Source organism: Garra rufa, chromosome 13 (genome assembly GCF_049309525.1).
Source record: "Garra rufa chromosome 13, GarRuf1.0, whole genome shotgun sequence".
NCBI classification, from domain to species: Eukaryota; Metazoa; Chordata; class Actinopteri; order Cypriniformes; family Cyprinidae; genus Garra; species Garra rufa.
The window spans coordinates 32108486-32129786 of NC_133373.1; the positions used below are offsets into that span (position 1 = coordinate 32108486).

A 21301-nucleotide genomic window follows, 5' to 3' on the forward strand; every position below is an offset into this window, starting at 1 on the left:
TGGAGATCTAAAACAAGCAGGAAACCACCTGCTTCAATTCATGCTGACGTTTTCTGTTTACGTCTTTTGTATTAGTTTGTGTATACAGATAACATTCTCGCGCAAACCTTTCAATTTGATGGCTTACGTAAGCTAGCAGCTGCAGATGTTATACACTGGACGAAGGGTTCACAAGAAATGAAGGGGGTTTTAACTCTGGACAGCACTGTTGTTGATTGCTGGGGTCACCCCAGGGGCGAGAGTGCCGGACTCGGCCACCTCTGGACCTGTGAAGTGCTGCCTGACGTCGCCCCCTAGTGGACAGGAGCTGATTTTTTACCACTCACGTTCACACACGTCTTTCAATCAAACATTGGTCACGTGGTCTGGGTTTTCCCTGACTTCGATGCACTCGATTTCCTCTCTCTCCCTCTCCCGCTCCCTCTCCCTTTCCCGCTCTTTCCGTTTGGCGCGTTTCTTTTTCTTGTGCCGCTTCTTAGAGGGTGGGAAAAATGTCAAAAACACCGGTAGGATGACGAAACAGTGCAGCACTGTGCAGCCGGCCGTGAGAAGGGAGCACTTGAACAGTGTGTAGGTCAGGTTAGAAGGCACAAAGAGAAGAGGCATTATCCCAATTACAAAACACGAGGTGTTCTGCAAAATGGCGGCCCCATGCTCCTCTAAAGAGATCTTGATGCACTGAGTCCGCGTGTGCTCAGTGGCCAGTACGAACGTGTAGAGGTGGGGGGCACAGTGATCCATGGCAAAGTTGAGAGTATAAATAAGGCACAGGATAGAGATGCTGTCCATGTCAACATTCCAGAGCGTCATGAGACCCAAGACGCCCAGTTCCACGGAGGTGACGGTCAAGATCAACCAGAAGTTCCCCAGTGGGTTGATGACCAGGAAGAAGGTGAGGATGAGAATGGTGAGCACGCTGAAGCCCGACGTTAAGATGGGGGAGATGATGGAGGAACTGTAGCGGTCCATGAACACGAACGTAGGGTTGAAAACTATGAACTTAATGCTGTTTATGAGGGAGAGCGGTCTTAGTCTCTCTAGCAGCTCCACGACCTCCTCCCTGGTCTTTTCGGTCGTCCTGGCCACCAAATACATCTTGGACGCGATGATGTCATACTCGTCTCCGTTTTTGGAGAAGATGATGTCGTCCACAAAGTGTTGATATTCTGGGCTCCTCAGAAATGAAGTCTTGAGCATGGTAATGAAATCACTTTTGGTTGACGCACTGACATTCACGACCCTCAGATAGTGAAAGTAATTATCGATCCATGAAATCTTATTAAAGCCCTGGCCCAGCGTCTTGAGGTGCTCCTGTACTGTGGAGTTCCAATACTCAATGGGTTCGTAGATGTAAAACCCAATCACCGGACTGTAGTTGCTGAAGTATTTCTGTTGGGTCAGGGCGAATGACACGCTGGGCGAATTACTAGCTAGCAGATTAATGATGTTGGAGCCATCGCTGATTTGTAAACATCCCATGAATGAAAAGGAGGCGTAAATCAGGTAGAGGATAACCACAAAAGGCTTGACGTAGGTGTTGGTAATCCATTCTGTGTAATGCTCCCTCAGGAAGTGCTGAATGAAGTGGTTCTGGTAGGGTACGCTGTCGTGGTGCGTTGACAAATCGTGGCCGTCACTCATCATGGTCTTGAACCAAGTGGGCTGGCGGTCAAGATACTCCACTGACGGGATCTTGCAGCAGAAGACGCTGTGATAGCGGTTTTGCTCCAGCTGCCCGGCGAACACCAAGCAGGAGCCGTAGAATGAGAATACATAGAAGTAGTTCACCAGGATTGCTACACACATGCTCTGGCAGAAAACCTTCACAGATTCGATGTTGGTGAAAGGGCTGGCACCCATGCCGAAGGTGATAATATAGAGCGAGCTGGTCATGGTGTAGCACACCATCACGTCGGCGAAAGCATCTGCCACTCTCTCCTTGAAGGGCAAACTCTCTCTGGTTCTTCTCCAGCCTGCCAGGAGTTCAAACACACCCTTTGTTCCATGGCCTGAAAACAAAAAAAAGAGGCAGTTTAGAGTTCAATGCATGAAAATTCACGAGAAACTTGATTAAACAGCTTGTGCAATGTCAGCATGAACATAATCTGCGAAAATATAAAACACGAGTAGTGTAAAACCGATATATCAGCCAGGGAGAATAATTGCTCATTTTCAAATTATCGGCATTGGGTGAAAACTGTGCCCACTTGGCTGATTATAATGTTAGCTTTGTCAGTTCCAAAATCTAACAACAGCCAAGTTTCAGTAGGCAATATACTTTTTGTACATTGTTTTTTTCAGTGAATTCTAAGCATTTCAATTAAAGGGTGAGTTCACTCCATAGTTAAAATTTCCTAATATTTTACTCAACCCAATGCCATCAAAGATATTCATGTCTTTCTTTCTTCAGTTGAAAAGAAATTACGTTTTTTCAACGTACGCGTCTGCTTCAAAGGGCTCTACACGATGCCAGCCAAGGAATAAAGGTCTTATCTAGCAAAACAATTTTTTTTTTTAATTAGAAACCACAAATGCTCATCTTGCACTAGCTCTGCATCCACAACTTCACGCATTACGTAATCACATTGGAAAGGTCACGTTTTTTGCTAGCAGAAGATTTAAAACATCCAGGATACACATGTGAAAACTGATACATAGACATATAAATATATGTTCTTCAACATACAACACTTTTGAATGGTCCTTCTTTTCCACATCCACTGGGTTGGTACTTCCACCTACATCACGTGTGACCTTTCCAATGTGACTAGCATTTGTGGTTAAAAAGTACATGGGTTGTTGACGTGACATGGCATTTTCACTGTCCCACAAGATAAAAATGAATATAATTAATATTGTCGCAATTTAAAATTCTGTAAATCGTTAACCATTTCTTTGTCCTACATGGAACTGTTGGTATGAAAGCTGCAGTGTTATTAGATTTTTTTTTACATTTTTGAGCCAAATGTCAAAATTGTCCTACGGTGTGACTATTTCAAACATGGTTCAATAAATTACAACTATTATAAATTAAAAAAAGAAAAACATAAAAATGTAATTGTACAAGTGTCTGTTTTAGTAAATGGCAATATTTTTTTCCTTCTATATATTTCTGAAAGCATTTGAACTACATTTTGTCTCTGAAAACCATGTCCTCTGGTGTGACACCATATCCTGATTGTAATTCAGCCAATGCTGAAATGTCCCTTAGTGTGACAGAAAATGTCCTCCGGTGGGACACCTGTACTGTCACACCATAGAACAAAATTGTCACACCAGAGGACAAGGTCTCTTTAAGAAGCATTTTATATAATTAATTAAGAGTTGTTTTACTTTTTTGGTTTTATTGATGTTTTTTGATGATTTTCGGTGTTCTTAAATGCAATAAATATATTAATTAAACTGTTATAAAGTGTGATGAAAATAAGTATAAAATGTGATACTTTGTTTTTGAAACAAAAAAAAAAATAAGGGAGATCAATTAGTGGAAGAGAGAGGACAGAAATATAGACAGAAGATTAACAGAGATCCACCAGAAGAGAGGAGATTCTAAGAGAACGATGCAGAAAGTAAAGAGAATCAAAATGATGCCTTAAAAAGAACATCCAAATAGTTAAAAAAATAATAATTCACATCTTAACAAATATAGTTTGAATATCAATCATATTTAACTGTGCCACACATTTTAAAAGAGCAACAGTAACACACTGATTAAAGGAGACTTTTTGATAAAAATGATTTTTGTTTTAAAAAAAAGTTGATATTGTTTGTATGAAAATTAAACTTTATTTTTCATTTGACATGTTCAAAATTAAATTTTCAGCAGTTTTGAACAGATGACAGCAAAGTTTGTCTTGAAATTGTCCAACAAGTCATGGGGGAAAAATGGTAATTATAATTTCACTATGAAAATATTTGTCTAACAATGAAGATAAATCAATCTCATGCTATTTGTATTTTATTAAGAGTTTTTTTTCCCCTTCATTTTTGCTATGTCACATCATAGGACAAATTTATGGTAGTTTAGTAAAAAACAAAAAAACAAAAACAAAGAATTGATGACATTAGGGTCAGACTTCACCCTATATAAATAAATATATGCATTTCTTCTTCAAAAATGGTCTTTTACAAAAAAAGAAGCATTTTTACTTGCTATTTGTCAACTACCCATATAAATGTATACATTTTTTATTTTTATTTTTTTTTTTAGAAATGACCAATCATTTTGCTAGAGAGATCACGTAGAGCCCTTTGAAGTTGCATTGAAACTGCAATTTGGACCTTCAACCCGTTTGCTCCCCATTGAAGTGCACTATATGGAGAAAAATCCTGGAATGTTTTCTTCAAAAACCCTAATGTCTTTTCAACTGAAGTAAGAAAGACATGTTGGATGACATGAGGGTAAGTAAACTGTAAAGAAAATTGTAATTGTGGCATGAACTAACCCTTTAAGTTTCTTATTTATTTTAAGTTATGTTTCTTTACATAAAAAATAACAGTCTTCAGAAACATCGGACTAAGATTTTACATAAAAAAAATCCTGTTTTTCAAAGTGCCCTCAGACCTCACTGTGTATCTGCATTTTTTCAGTCATTGGCTAGATATTGGCATGGTCATCGGTCATAATGGTCAACCACTAAACGTGAGTTATGGAATAATAAGCCTTTCATGATAGTTGTAAGATGAGCAGTAATTCAATTACTCTTCTAGCATCCACCTTGAGATCACTCAAGCTCATACATCAGTTCTAGTGTGTGTGCACACTGTAGCCTTTGAACATTTTAATACATTTGACTTCATCCATCCACTAAATATTTCACTCAGCATCAAGGACATCGCGGCTCATCCCTGTGCACTCTGTCGCTGTCAGGAATATGTCACAAAAACTACTCTCTTACCTCTTTCTACAAAATCATAAATTTTCATTGACCTGACAAGACACGGAGAAAAACCTAATTAACCATAAAGGATTACGCCAATGTATTGAGTCAGATGGACTGGCTTTCCCTGCTTTTAGCTTTATTAGGAGGAAGAACAAGTCCATTAGCTTGTGTGAATTCATCTGCGAGATGAGGAGGGCATGTGAGGGGTTGGTGGTCACCCAGTGGCCGAAGATCCAGGTTGCTAACACAAAGACTGCATGTTTAATAACATACACTCACAGAAAGGGCATTGCAATCTTTCTTTTATCATCAAGCACACTTAAGATAGTCACTTAGCCTTGGGTTACTCCGAAAGGGCTGGCCCTGCAATTACAGGAAGCTGTTCGGAATAAAAAGCAGCTGCTAAATGGCAATTAAAACCTAAAATACTAAGCACAAAGTTTGGTTGAAATGAAACATTTACACATCCAAGCGTGACCACGGTCACTTCTTGCCAAATGATATAGATCAACAAAATCATTGTATGAAGAATTTAATTTGTGATTAGTTGCTGACCCTGCCATCTCATGAACAACACTATTACTGCTTGAGCAATTCTTTTGCATTCTCCAGTTAAGAAGATTAATTAGATTCATGAAGTGACTGCCATTTATTATTTGGAAAATGCACAAAGAATTGCAAGATGCTAATGCATGATAAAGAAAGTTTCACTTCATCTTTGCTAAATGGAAATGGAAATGTAATCTCTTGGCTGATGGAGGATAATTAATTTAGTTCAGTGATTCCCAATCAGGAAAGTTTCATTTGTGTGTTTTGTTAATAGACTAAAACTATTACACTGGGGAAAAAAAAAAAAAAAAAAAAAAAATTTCTACAATTACAAAGAAATGGCATATAACATATTGAATAAGTGTACAATTTTGAAATTAAAAAGTATTTAAATAGTATTTTCATATTTGTGTCTTTGATCTTTGTTTTTAATGTACATGTATTTTTAAAACATAACCACAATGCATTCTTTAATTGATTCCCTGTCTTATTCTGCCCTCTAGTAGTGGCTAATATCAAAATAAATACAAATCTTAACATAATGAGACTTATGTCGAAATAACGAGTTATGTCAAAATAATGAGTTATGTCGAAATAACGAGATATTGTGTTAAAAAATTAGTTAATATCTCTAAATAACGAGTTGTCGAAATAACGACTTAATATCTCGAAATAATGAGATATGTCAAAATAATGAATTATGCTGAAATAATGAGTTACGTCAAAATAACAAATTGTTCAAATAATGAGACATGTTGAAATAACTAGTTATGTCCAAATAACAACTTAATATCTCAATATAATGAGATATGTCAAAATAACGAGATATTATGTAGAAATGACTACTTTATATCTCGATATAACGAGATATTATGTCGAAATAATGACTTAATATCTCGAAATAACGAGTTATGTCAAAATAACAATAACGACTTAAAATCTTGAAATAAGTCATGTTAAAATAATGAGTTACGTCAAAATAACGAATAATTTTCAAATAACAAGATATAACGATGAAATAACTTAATATCTCGAAATAACAACTTAATATCTCAAAGTTACCAGTTATGTTGAAATAACTTAATATCTTGAAATAACTTAATATCTCAGTTACCATTTATGTTGAAATAACTTAATATCTTGAAATAACAACTTAATATCTCAAAGTTACCAGTTATGTTGAAATAACTTAATATCTTGAAATAACTTAATATCTCAGTTACCATTTATGTTGAAATAACTTAATATCTCGAAATAACAACTTAATATCTCAAAGTTACCAGTTATGTTGAAATAACTTAATATCTTGAAATAACTTAATATCTCAGTTACCATTTATGTTGAAATAACTTAATATCTTGAAATAACTTAATATCTCAGTTACCAGTTATGTCAAAATAACTACTTTAAATCTCAAAATAACGAGATATTATGTCAAAATAACTACTTTAAATCTCAAAATAACGAGATATTATGTCAAAATAACTACTTTAAATCTCAAAATAAGATATTGTGTGGAAATAATGACTTAAAATCTCGAAATAACGAGTTGTCAAAACAACAAATTATATTGAATTAACGACTTAAAATCTTGAAATAAGTCATGTTGAAATAACGAGTTACGTCAAAATATCTAATTATTTTCAAATAACAAGATATAACGATGAAATAACGAGTTATATCAATATAACGACTAATTATTTCAAAGTTACCAGTTATGTTGAAATAACTTAATATCTCGAAATAACAACTTAATATCTCAAAGTTACCAGTTATGTTAAAATAATATAATATCTCAAAATAACGACTTAATATGTTAAAATAACGACTTACTATCTCGAAATAACGAGATGTTATGTTGAAATAACTAGTTATGCCGAAATAACAGCTTAATATCTCGAAATAACGAGATACGTCGAAATAATGAGATATTATGTTTAAAATAATGACTTAATATCCTGAAATAACTAGATATTATGTCAAAATAATGACTTAATATCTCGAAATAACAAGTTGTCAAAATAACAAGTTATATTGAAATAACGACTTAAAATCTTGAAATAGTCGTTGAAATTAAAAGTTATGTCAAAATAAGTAATTATTTTCAAATAACGAGATATTATGTTGAAATAATTATGTTAGTTATGTCAATATAACAACTTATCTCAAAGTTATCAGTTATGCTGAAATAACTTAATATCTCAAAATAACGACTTAATATCTCATATAACGAGTTATTATGTTGAAATAAGCTATGTCGAAATGACAACTTAATATCTCGAAATAACGAGTTATTATGTTGAAATAACTAGTTATTGTTTTGAAATAAGGTAAGTTTGCTTCCTTACAGTGGCTGTAGCATGTCATAAAGAAATGGCCAAATATGAAAGATTAAGTGTACATTTGAATTAAATGTTTTTCAGCCAAAATTAAAGGATTAGATGGTGCAGTAAAGTGTAAAAACAATCGTCAGGACTTTAGCGCCCTCTGCAGTAATTTGTATTTCACAGTTTTGTTCAATAAAACCAAACGATTATTTGCTTTCGATACTTTATTTAAACTAATTATTATTGCCTTATTGCTATTGAGTCATTTTAAATGCCATTGTTTGCTTAGGTCTATTTTCATTACCTGAAAATAATTACTTGATTAATCTTCAGAATTACTTGATTATCAAAATAATTGTTAGTGACAACCCTAGTAAATGCAAACACACTGAACTCCACATAATTTCCTGCTAAAGTAACCATAACTTTCCATGTTATTTTTTAATTAACCTTGCATATAAATCAAGAATATTTTGCCACTGGCCTGCTGTAGAAGTCCTCTGACAGTCTTCACATTAGGGGTGGGCGGTACACCGGTGTCATAGTCATCACCGGTGTGACATTGTGCCACGACATGGATTTTCTAATACCGTCAATACCGTAATAAATTAATTATGTGCCTTGAATGGCTGCATTTACATCAATAATAACTAATTCTAAATAATAAGGCATTCAATTTTCTTCAAACGTTCAGTTGTGGTCTGAATACCTGTCCTTATACTATATATCTTGTTGTAAATAAAAAAGTAAAACATATTCGTATCAGCTTTACAGGTGGTAGGTAAAAGGGGAGTGGCCATTAAACGACTGGTGAAACATCGTGAAGAAAGGTCGGGCCTGTAGCCTATACCAGGGGCGGAGTAGCAATCGGGACGACCGGGACTTTTCCCGGCCGGCCGTCCGAAGGATTTACACAGCGGATCGCAAATTGAGTGGGCGCGAGACGAACACGACCGGCCTGAGTTTATTAGAATCATTAACGTTACTAAATTCACTGCGAATAGCGGCCAAATACTCCCACATACTCCTCCCTAAATGTCCAACCAATATTTATATTAGTTACATGTCCTTGCATGATGCTTGAAATTTCCATCCAATCACAAAGCTTTTTCTAGAATGCTCTTAGTTCTATAGTTCCTTACAGGCCCGGCTCCACGGCCACCCAGTCAGAAGCTTGGCCCACCCGACCTGAGCCCCACACTACATAGCCAATCACAAAATTGGCGCGATATTTAGTTGAGCTCCATATTTTTTTCTTATCGGCGCACCCGCAAATATTCTAATATTGTATAGAATTTTCGCACTTTCAACATGCAGGGTATAGAAATCGCTTTTACAGTTTTTTACAGACGCTAGGACACATTTCTCAATACTTAGGTCACTTTTGCAAAACTCTTCACACAATTCTCCTAACCGACTTTCAGCTTGGCAAAGCAGTTCATTTCACATTCAAAATGCACTACAACTACCAAAACACTTTATTCAGGTCTCAAATAAACTCATTCTTCCAGAACACTAGCAAAGGTTGACAGCCCACAAACACATTTTGTCACCCACAAAACAATGAGCTAAAAAACACTAACAACATGTAGCATTACACAGTGTTTTCTTGTGTAAAACAAGGACACATCTCTGTTTATATTTGCAATATATATTGTTTATAACTGCAATATATGTTACTGGAATGAATCAGACATGATGCAGAATTCGTCAATATTTTATGTCGTTTATTTATTTTTATTTTTTTGCACTAAGTAATTCCAAAATACAAAAATTTGTATACACACCATCCACTGATACATATACAATAGTAATGCTAATCTACTTGGTCTTCTCTATTTTTAGATTTGAAATGTGTTTCAATAAAATATTGCTGTTGAATTTTGCTGTCTTATTCAGTTTTGCATTATGTTATTGTTTTGAACATAAGTTTAACAGTTTTGAAAACAGTATGTAAGCACGTGCAAAATGTCCTGTACGTACAAAGATTTTTGGCAGTTGTTGTGTCTGAGAAAAGAATTCATGAAATTTGAGAGATGTAGTTATTGAATGCATTTTGTGCCAAAACAATGATAATTTATCCTCAGTTTAGCCCACATAGACTTCTGTTGTGCTCACTGTGTGAAGAGTTTTGCAAAAAGTGACCTAAGTATTGAGAAATGTGTCCTAGCATCTGTAAAAAACTGTAAATGAGTGCTCGCGCTGTTTACTTTTACTTTCGATTTTGCGATAACGCACACTCTGTGTAAAGGGAGCAGCACATCTTATAATAGATATTTGTCAGTGAGTACAAGATTACAGCAAATCCTCCAGTCTCTTGTCATCTCTCTTTACTTTCGACCCGTGATCATTCAAATCTAAAGGTCATTGTACACTGAGTCCGATTTTCATATGCGTTTTTAGTTTTCTCATATTCGCCATCCTTATCAAAATGCTTATTATGGATGCGAAAATGCAGAAAATCAAACACGATCCAAATTTTTTTATGACGGACAAAAGTTTCAGAGGCAGTGTGTAAACTCGACACTGCACGTTTTTTTGTAAACGTGCAAAAATCTCGGACGGAAATGTCGTACTCATGTGTGCAATGACATTACCTCCAGCAGCTCGTGTTGGATGCAGGGTTGGCAAGTCCGCGTTTTTCCCCAAAGAATTGGTCTACTTTTAAACTGTTACCATGGGTTGATTTCCCCCAGTTATTTAAAGGTTTTAAATATTGCAGAAATTAAATTTCAATAAAAAATAATTTTTGTTTTGTTGTACACTGTTAAGTAAGATCTTTAGGTTTCTTTTTGATAAGGATACCTACCATTTACTTATTATATTATAAAAATATTAACTTTATTCACATACTAAAGGGACAGGACAGGCTACTCCTCCCAAAATGTACCAAAAAAAAGTAATACCGTGATATTATAACGTCACCGTTCAAAAGATGAAAAATACCGTGATATTAATTTTAGGTCATATCGCCCAACCCTACTTCTCATTAACATTTGTAAGAATGAGTTTCACTTGTGGGATATTTCATAAATGTTGATACGAGTTCAAATGAACACATCTTTGTTTTGGTGCCAATGCAGTGATAATTCAGTTTAAAAGGGTTGAGAGAAATGCTTATCATAGCATTCCTATGATTAATTAATGGCATTTTAATTATTTAAATATTAAAAATATAAATATTTGAACAACAAAAACACAAAGATGATGTTTTATTCAGGCATTATCATTCCATTGTTCTGAGTTTGGACATCATCACCTTTGATCACTTAAACATGATTCAAGCGGGATTTCCTTATGTAGGACAAATGTGAGGTACTGGATTGGTACTCCTAAATGTATTATAAAACTCTTTTCCAGAATGACACGGCGATTTCTTCAGTGTGGGCCGAGAATGAATCACCACAACATAAATGGAGTGCCATCAGACTGCTGGTGAAGGGCAGGAAGAAAATGTGCTCAGTTGTAAAGGTCGCTAATGAAACAGGACAAAGAGACAAAACATGACTTAACTACTGCATATCTGCCTAGATCAAGCCTTTTTTTTTCTTATGCTCTCCACAACCCCATCAGGGAGGCTCAAGACTATTTTCATCTACACCAAATCAGAAAAAAATGTTTCTTATTATACTACATATCATTTAGAAGTTCTTTTAATTACAAAGAAAAATGATGAATAGTTTTTAATTACCCTAATCTTTTACTAACCTTAATATTTTCAAATTTCTGTTTTATAGGTTTAATCTTGCCAAATACCTCCTCAAACTTGTTTAAGTGCCCTCTGTGGTAGCTCACTTGGCAAGTGTTTTAACAAATATATATAAAACAAATATTCTTTGTTTTATTCTCTCCATTATAAATGCTTTCAGTTATTAATATCCTCTATTATGTTATTCTTTTATTTGCTTTTCCTTTGTGAAACGATTTTATTCTTTCCCCATCTTAATTTCTGTCATCTTGTAACAATATGCAAAAGCTTACTCCTAAAATAGCATCTACTGTATGGTGGTCATTTTGTTTCAAACAAGCTCTGTCAAAAAGGGGTCCATCCATTCAAGGGTGTAAATTAAATCGGGGCCACAAGAGGACATCTTGAAACAAGACTGACACGTTTTGCCGCAGACGCAGCGGCTAACATTAAGGAGCGCAGCAGCAAATAGAGTGTATTGAAAACTGAAAGCACAAAGCCGTGAGCTGGCACTAGAATGCCGCTTATACATCACAAAGGAAGACAGAGACTATTGAAGCATTTAAAATAAAACCATTTCAACAATGTCTAAGATGATTTCACCAGACCAGCACTTGTCTAATATGGCCAGTGGGACTCTCACTGCCCCTGAATGTGGTATGAGTGAGTGACCCATTGCTCTTCCAGACATACATAATGTACATTTACTCCACTGTCATACTTTATCTTATATCATTAACATACACCAGAGAGGACAAATAGGGGCAAAACCACACTGCAAATACTTTCATTAACCACCTGCAATCCATCTTCACTAGACAAAAAAAAAATGCTAAAATGAAGTTTAATGTCATTCTTTTTATCACAAATAACCCTTTTTTTTGCAAAATGAGTTTAGCACAGATTCAATTTTTTTCGCATAACGTACTTATTCATCAAGTGATGGAAATGATCAATATAACATATATATAATTCAATATAGCATAGACATTGAAGAGGTTTTCAGGCAAGAATGTACTTGTTTATAGTACAAATATGCAGTTTGTTAAAAAAAAAAAAGATAACGTCTATTTAAAAATTTGCTTGTTGTTTTCGGACATGCGAGCTCAGGATTGTCAGCGACCGTTCTGCGCTCATTAATTCGTCCGAAAGCACCTCACCTTAGCCAGATCTTCTAGAATTTACCACTGGCTCTGATGTCTATATAGTGGTTAAACATGAGATATAATTTGCTTTGCGTAAATCTAACGGGCAGTCTTTGGTCTCATTAAACTATTATTTGTTCCAGAGCAAATAGTTTTGGCAAAATCAGAGCTCTGTCTTTGTAAGTTTGACTGAATTGCCTAGCAACGTTTATGATGGCTGTTGTTGTTTATTAAATATTAATATTCAATACATTATGTTTTATATAAATAATAGTATTTAAAAGTGTTTATTATTAAAGTGGGTCCTATTATGCTTTTTGACTTTTCGAATTTTAGCCAGTGTGTGGTGTGTATGTTTGGGCATAAAAACATCTACAAAGTTACAAATCTCAAAGTCCACTCCAAAGGGAGAAATTTAGTTTTAAAAAAATACCTTTTCAAGAACTACAACGAATGGCTCCTTTGGACTACAGCGTTTGTTTCCTGGATGCTATGAAGTCACAACACGGTCCATTAGAATATTATTCAAATAAATCCAGTCTACGGAAATTCGAATCGTTGGCAGGTGGGGAGGGACAAGGTGGGGGATTCGCCGAACTTTAGTGATGTAGCATGGACAACCACATTTGGGATGCATCAGCGAGCCGCAGGGCAGTTCGTATAAACGCCAGCATTGACTAAATTGTCCGCGAACTGCTCCGGTAGCCTGATGTAAACACAAGCATTGACTAGCTGTTGACGTGTGCAGTGTGTGGTAAGATATTTATTCATCATACAGTTTAGAAAACTTCACTAGCCTTATGCTGGAGCTGGTTTCAGGCATGTAAATAATTAAATAAATTAGCACAATAATGATAACAGCATAGCGTATTATTTACTCACCCTCCATGCATCCTAGGTGTATATGACTTCCTTCTTTCAGACAAATGAAATTGGAGTTATAATAAAAATAATCCTGGCACTCCCAAGCTTCAGAATGGCATAGACTGAACGGCTGAAGTGTTTCTCTCCATCAGTCTAAAACAAGTCGATCTATAATAAAAAATGCCTCACATTGCTCCGGGGAGGGGGGGGGGGGGTCAGTAAAAGCCTCCTTTAATGATCCGATGTGTTTTTGTAAGAAAAATATCCATATTTAAAATGTAAGAATCTAGCTTGCTGCTTTGGGAAGAGGGGCGTGGCAGTACTGAAAAGCCAACTGCAACACAGTGGGACTGCTAACCAATCATAACACATTTCGTTTTTTGGAAGGCGGACCTTCATCAAACCCGGAACTAATCGAGCCATTTGTGCCAGCCTGGGGAGAAAGCTATTGTAATAATGTAAATTATATGAAAAATAATGCTTTTTTCGAACCACCAAGCATGAGAGCATGTTTTAGTGCATAATAAGTAGTATGATTGTACTGTATCTCTTAATGCCCGCCTAGTTTGAAGTTGAACTTGCTAGAAATTGCTTTCTTCATGGAAGCTTTGCGTTCAAATATTTCAACTCAGATCAATATTTTGTGTTTAATTGTTTAGTTTTGTAGCAAGTAGCCATGTAATAAGCGGGATAATGTACATTTTGTGATAACCGGCTGAATGTACATTATCCCTGCATTTGTTACATGAACTATGTGCTCTATTTTTTTTTTTTTTACAGCATTGAAATACAGCATGTTAAAGAAAAAGCATTTAGTAATACATTTTAAAAATACTCTTTGTTTTATTCACAACTTAAAAAAATATATTTTTTACATTGTTATGTCTCTACTTTTAGTTATTTCCCAACAATGGTAGTCGAGCAGATTTTCAATATTTCAATAAGCAGATTCAGATCCCAGGGTAGTAAAAAGGATTGTGGTAAAAGCATCCTACACAACCTAACACTCAGAACTGGCCTGCAAATGGAGAAAATGCACTGTGCAAACTATGTTTTTTGTGGGTGTGTTTATGTATTACCGGATTTGCATAATTCCTTTAGTGAATCGGGAGCTGAAACAATGCAGACCGCGTACACAAATAAACAGTGGGCGCAATTCATTCACAGTAAATTCCCTCCCCCAGAGTGTTTTTCCCATGCTACTTGGTGAGAACACCTAGGGAACTGAACTGCAGTGTTCCCTGCAAGTCTCAAAAGGGGTACGGAAGGAAATAAAGGGCTGTACCTCATGTCTCTGGGTGATGGTGGACAGGTACAGCATTCCACATAGCTAAGGAGGGCAGTTTGTCACAGGCCTCCCGTGGACAGTTCCAGCCGGCACTGGCTGGAGAAAGCTACTCTGAGGCCGTGGCTTCAATATAAAGAGCTGCATCGCCTCTCTCGCTGCAGTGCAGTGAGTCATTAAACAAAATTACTGCTTTAAAACTTCAGCACCACAGCAGCTGCAAACACATCCATCACCGGCAGGAAAACACCCTACGGATGGACCCTTCGTACACCTCTCATAAAGCATGTCCAGTTGTGACACAAGATGGGAAAAATATTACATGGATTTCCATACTGTGTCAGTCTTTCTGTGCTGCACTGACAAGACATCTACAATAGGCTATATATCCTCTGAACAGTTATTCTGAAAGTGGTGTGGGTTTTTTTTAGTTATTGTGCCATTTTAAATGGCATTACCACATTACAGAAAAAATTGAGGAATAAAGTTGTTATTTTTGTTTTCTTTGCTCATAAAAAAGTATTCTCGTAGCTTCATAAAATTACAGTTCAACCACTGATGTCACATGGACTATTTTATCGATGTCCTTATTACCAAACTACCAATTTCTTAAAAAATATCTTCATTTGTGTTTCAAAGATGAAAGAAGGTCTTACAGGTTTGGAACGACATGAGGGTGCGTAATTAATGACAGAATTTTCATTTTTGGTTGAACTAACCCTTTAAGGAATAATTCACCAGATTTAGAGTAATTCACCAATGGATTCCTCTGCAGTGAATGGGTGCTGTCAGAATAAGAGTTCAAACAGCTGATAAAAACATCACAATAATCTACAAGTAATTTACATGACTCCAATCTACTAATTATTGTCTTGTGAAGTGAAAAGCTGCATGCTTGTAAGAAACAAGGTGTTTGGATTCTCATTCTGACGGCACCCATTCACTGCAGAGGAACTATTGATGAGCAAATGATGTAAGCTGAATTTGTCCAAATCTGTTCTGATAATGAAACAAACTCATCTACATCTTGGATGGCCTTAGGAGGTGAGTACATTTTCATCTAATTTTCATTTTTGGATGAATTATTCCTTTAATGTGCTTTTTATGCATTCATATCTTGTTTTTAAATGAAAAAATAAATTTCTCTAACTGAAAAATATCTTAAACGTTTTTTCCACTAAATAAAAAGTTTTTAACCTTACATTTGTATAAAACAAGGAAAACGCCTTATTATCTTACACAATTTTATTTCTTAAATATTTCTTGTTTTTGCAGTGCAAAAACAAATGTTCTTTAAAAACTGCTTTGTTTTGTTGCCTGACATTATCGGCATCAAGGCAGCACTGCTCATTCAAAATTAGTAATAAAACATGCTGAGAATGCTGCATTACAAAAGTGTCCAAAATTAGCATGTCCTTTGACAGTGAACATGTCCTTATCTTAACATGGCACACATCACAGCTCACCGTTAATCCTGCTGCTAAGGATTAGGTGTGCGATGTGCACAAAACTCAACACGACACAACAGTGTCTAAGTAGAAACCTGGGCACTTTGCAGAGCCAGTCAAACGATTGTCGTCAGAAGATGGAGAGGATGGTGTGACACTTCTGTCGTAACGAGAATCATTGTATTGAAAGGCTGCTGCTTCTTGTGGCACCCAACACATCTGCTGCATCTGCAACTGCTAATGAAAAAGCTTCTGCAAATGCACCGCATGTAAATCAGCAGAGGGCTTGAGTTACGCGCACGTAATTTCATTGGAGTGGACCTCATCAATCCTGCTGTTGACTCTACGAACCATCATTTAGCTGTGTTTGGGAATGAATGCGTTTCAGTTTTTAACCTTAGAATTTCAAGATTGTCATTTCAATGGAAACATAGTACAATACACTACTGTTTAAAAGTTTGGGGTAGGTAGGATTTTTAAATGTTTCTTAATGTTCTTTTCATCCAATTTTTAAAGGGATAGTTCACCCAAAAATTCTTACTCACCCTCATGTTGTTTTAAACCTGTAAGAACTTCAGAACACAAATTAAGATTTGTTGGTTGTGGTACTCTCGATAATAGTGGTGGACGGTGACGCAAAAGAGAACGATTGTTAAATGAAGTCACTATCTTTGTTTTCTTTGCACAAAAATTAATTCTCATAGCTTTGTAAAATTATGGTTGAACCACTGATATCACATGGACTATTTTAACAAGATTCTTACTACCTTTCTGGTCTCGAAACATTTGTTACATTGCTGTCTATAAAGGGTCATAAAGCTCTCGGATTTCTTAAAAAATATCTTAATTTGTGTTCAAAGATGAACAAAGGTCTTACAGGTTTGAAACGACATGAGGGTGAGTAATTAATGACAGAATTGTATTCCCTTTAAATCAGACATGATCAATTGACTAAACTGATGCCTTAAGATCTCTTTTTTTTTTCTGAACGTAAAGAACCAATCTAAAAATAGCCAAGAGAAAGTATTCACATATGTAAACGACTGCCCAATAAAAGAAGTTTAATAAAAAAGTTGGGGCTTTATATCCATCTCGAATGAATAGTTAAAACTTTCCCATCTTTCTTATGGCCTACTTTTCTGCTGAGCTGAACAAAACACCTTGAATTTATTGCGCCAAGGGCCACACTATTTTTAATTATTGAAATTTCTTGACCTCAAACCCATTACGAGAACACTTTAATTGTTCATTAACAATATTGGAGAGTAAAGAGGCTACCTTAATATCAAAAAGACAATGAACTACAACAGCTAGTACCATTTTAAACAATACATCAGACTTAAAGGATTAGTTCACTTCCAGAATAAAAATGTCCTGATTCCTGTTCAGAATAAAGATGTTCACGTTTTTAAGGTTTTTAAGAAAAACATTTTGCACCAGCTCTGCTCGCATTATGTAATTACATTGAAAAAAAGTCACGTGTGGTTAGTTCTTTGTCTGTGTACTTCAATTTAAAAAGGTAGGGTAGGGAAAAAAAATATCTGACATCACTGTTTTAACTTTTTTGTAAAGGGCATTTGACTTTCTTTGAATGTTCGCTTTGTAAACACTGGGCTGGTACTTCCGTCTAAATCTAATGCGTGAGGTCGAGCTAGTGCAAGACGAGCATTTGTGGTAAAACAAAAAAAAGTATATTAATTTCATTTTTTGTTTAAAAAAATGACCGATTTTTTCGCTAGATAAGACCCTTATTCCTCGGCTGGAATAGTGTAGAGCCCTTTGAAGCTGCATTGAAACTGCAATTTGGACCTTCAACCCACTGGACACCATTAAAGTCCACTATATGGAGAAAAATCCTGGAATGTTTTCCTGAAAAACCTTAATTTCTTTTCGACTGAAGAAAGAAAGACATGAACATCCTGGATGACATGAAATTTTTATTCTGGAAGTGAACTAATCCTTTAACTGGAAACTTGTGGGAAGCAGCAATCAAGAAAGTGGTTGAATATCTCATGATCGTCCCTTTTCCATCATTCACTTTCTATAGGGGAGAGTGGGGTGATTCATGCCAGTGGGGAAGTTGTGCCACCCCTTGTTTCTAGGAAACCATAGAAGAAATTGGTTATGTGACCACATACTTTTGTAGAGCCATCCAATTTACCCATCCCTCAAAGAAGAGAGACACATGGCATGAGGGCTAAGCACATTTTAGCTCAAAAAACAGTTTTTTGCCTTTCAAAGTAAAATTTATATGATCAAGGTTTTTTGATTGTTGCGTCTGAACAATTATATACACGTTTGAAAATATTTCACACGTTTTAGTGCTTTAGTAGGCTACACAGTGAGTCTATACAGTTAGCATAATGTTCTAGACCATCTAGACTGGGGCTGACCAACCCTGTTCCTGGAGATCTACCTACCTGCAGACTTTAGTTCCAGTCCTGCTCCAACACAGCTGTCTGTGATTAGAGATTAATTAGCTGGTTCAGGGGTGTTTGATTAGGGTTGGAGCTGAACTTCGTAGGATGGTAGGAACAGGGTTGGGCATCCCTGATCTAGACCTACATACCCACAGGGGATAATCTGTGTGAGAAGATGAGCGTGCCTCATCACTGTTTGATTTACCTGCCGTTTGTCTGTTTTTTAAGTGGCAAAAGTCACAATGGGATGTTCAGAAATGTTCATAAGAAATTAACTTCTTTCCTATATGTTACATAATTGACAGACAGCGTTTTGTTAACAGGCAGCATTCTGATTATTCACAAATATCATATATTGTGTATTTGAGTTTTTTTGTGTTTTACGAAAAAGTAGAAAATATGACATGCCAATAGTTCAGTAGGGTAACGATATCTAAATACACCTTAAATTAGCAATTTTGTATTGAATTTGTCTTGATTTTATATAGCATTACAGTTCATGACATTAAAATGTTCTTTTTAACTTAAATAATCACTGGCACAATTTACCCCACTGTATTCTCCCCAAAGGCACAACTTACCCCGCACCGGGGGCAAGTTGTGCCACGAGACCACTTTTTTTATGAAAGCTATAATTCTGAATCAGTTTATTTCAGATCCAAAGTTATTGTTCCCGGGGATGCACCACATCCTGAAATATAAGTACATGTTTAAATTGGAGGGATTACTGTCATGGCTTCACTATAAAGTCACTTTGAGTAAAAACTGGCACAACTCACCCCACTTTCCCCTACGCTGTGGCTTCAGTCACATAAACACATGGGAAAATCTACCTTACAGTCTATGACAGCATTTCATGTCATTGTAAAACATGCCACTGTCAGCATATGTCAGTGTGTTCAAGGCCTTCACCGGAAGATCTATTTCTCCTAACAATTGTACTCCCACACTCAAAACAGCACTTTTCCTTTTAGTAAAAATGACAGTAAAAATATTGTCAAGTTCAAACCGCTTCAATCCAAAACACTCTTGTATTTTTAATACCAATTATTCCACTTAAAGCAAGCCACTAAATGAAAAAAACCCATTTCTGTAATTTCCCATCTTGCATAATTTGCAATCAGAAAAAACCCTGTGAAACATAAATCATACAACTGAAGGATAAAGGACTGGAATATTAATGACAAATGGAAAGAGGATGAAGAATAGCTGGACGCCTGTTCGTATTTCTATTTCACGCACCGATTCAGTGGTTGCACATCATGCCTGACCAAGCTATGCAAATGATTTTTTTCTCTTGGCTTGCGATGTCCAACAAACCTTTCTCATCCTGATTCTTCCTCCTGACATTGGCAAATTATCCAGCCACAGGCTTAATGGCATGTAATATGTGACGCTTGAAGACATTTGTGATAAGTAGTTCGTTGGTAAGACCCCTAATCTCTTCCCCAGGACTTGCTCTTGCCTTCTAGAGCAGAGGCAAATCAATGGCATTCAGCACGGCCAGTTTTCAATCTACTAGCACCCCATCATCTATATTTTCCTGCGGGAGACAGCAAAGTTCTGCTGTAAATGCTGGTGGCTGTACGTGTTTGTTTCTAGAATGGTGATTGAGACGGGATTGGGCTTCCCAGGCACTGTGAATGTGTGCTAGCCATGACCAGGCACAATCATGCTTGTGTGGAGAGAATTGCAAGGAGACGGCCCAGATCCCAGGGCACATGCTGTTCCGCAGTCTGTGGCCCTAAATGAGCTCGATCAATAGAACTGACATGCTGGGGAGTGACTACGCCACTGCACACACATACATACACACACATGTACACACACTTACATTATGGCTCACGACAGACATGTGGACCTCTAAACCCAAAAACTTATCTCTTATAACTGATCTTATTTATCTATTACGCTATTTTTCTGTCATGTTTTAACTGAATTGCTAAAACGGATGATCTTACATGGCTGTAGAAAATCAAACCAAAGGTACAGCAATTATTCTTTTGCAATCTGGACAGCTTTAGCATGTCACATTTTACTAAACAGTTTAAAAATGTTGTAGTTTTTACAGCAACCATAAACAAGTTTTTGTCCAATTAATTTTCAATGATGTAACAACATAAAAAAAACAAATGTGACCCTGGATCACGAAACTAGTCATAAGTAGCATGGGTATATTTGTAGCAATAGCCAAAAATACATTGTATGGGTCAAAATGATCCATTATCCATTATTCCATTTTCTATCGTAAATATATCAAAACTTAATTTCTGATTAGTAATAAGCATTGCTAAGAACATAATTTGGACAGTTTTAAAGGCAATTTTCTCAATATTTTGATTTTGAAATTCCTAATTTTCAATTAGCTGTATCTAGGCCAGATATTTATTATTTATTCAGCTTTCATGTGATGTATTAATCTCAATTTCAAAAAATTGACTCTTATGGCTGGTTTTGTGGTCCAGGGTCACAAATCAGCATTTGCAGTGGTTAAATCAGCTTTTATCCTAACCTAGGCTGCGTTTGTTTTCCAAAAGCATCATAAAACTAAGTACACAGAATACACCAATGGTCTGTTTAATCTCTATAAAGTCTTAACATAATTTGTCTGTTATTTTAATATGAATTGTTGGATAAACTCTGCCTTTTTTTTTTATAAAAGAATGTGGCATTGTGCCACTGCGCTGTTTCT

At 35.9% G+C, this 21301-nt stretch overlaps 1 protein-coding gene across 2 annotated transcripts in view; it reads right to left on the reverse strand.

The window, feature by feature from the left end:
• Positions 1-345: 345 nt before the first annotated feature.
• The window catches only part of ptchd4 (patched domain containing 4), a 35683-nt gene continuing 14727 nt past the window's right edge, over positions 346-21301 (reverse strand). For both annotated transcript variants that reach the window (XM_073817106.1, XM_073817105.1), the window contains exon 3: positions 346-2009. In XM_073817106.1, coding sequence (XP_073673207.1) covers positions 346-2009 — 1664 coding nt within the window. The remainder of the gene's footprint in view (positions 2010-21301) is intronic.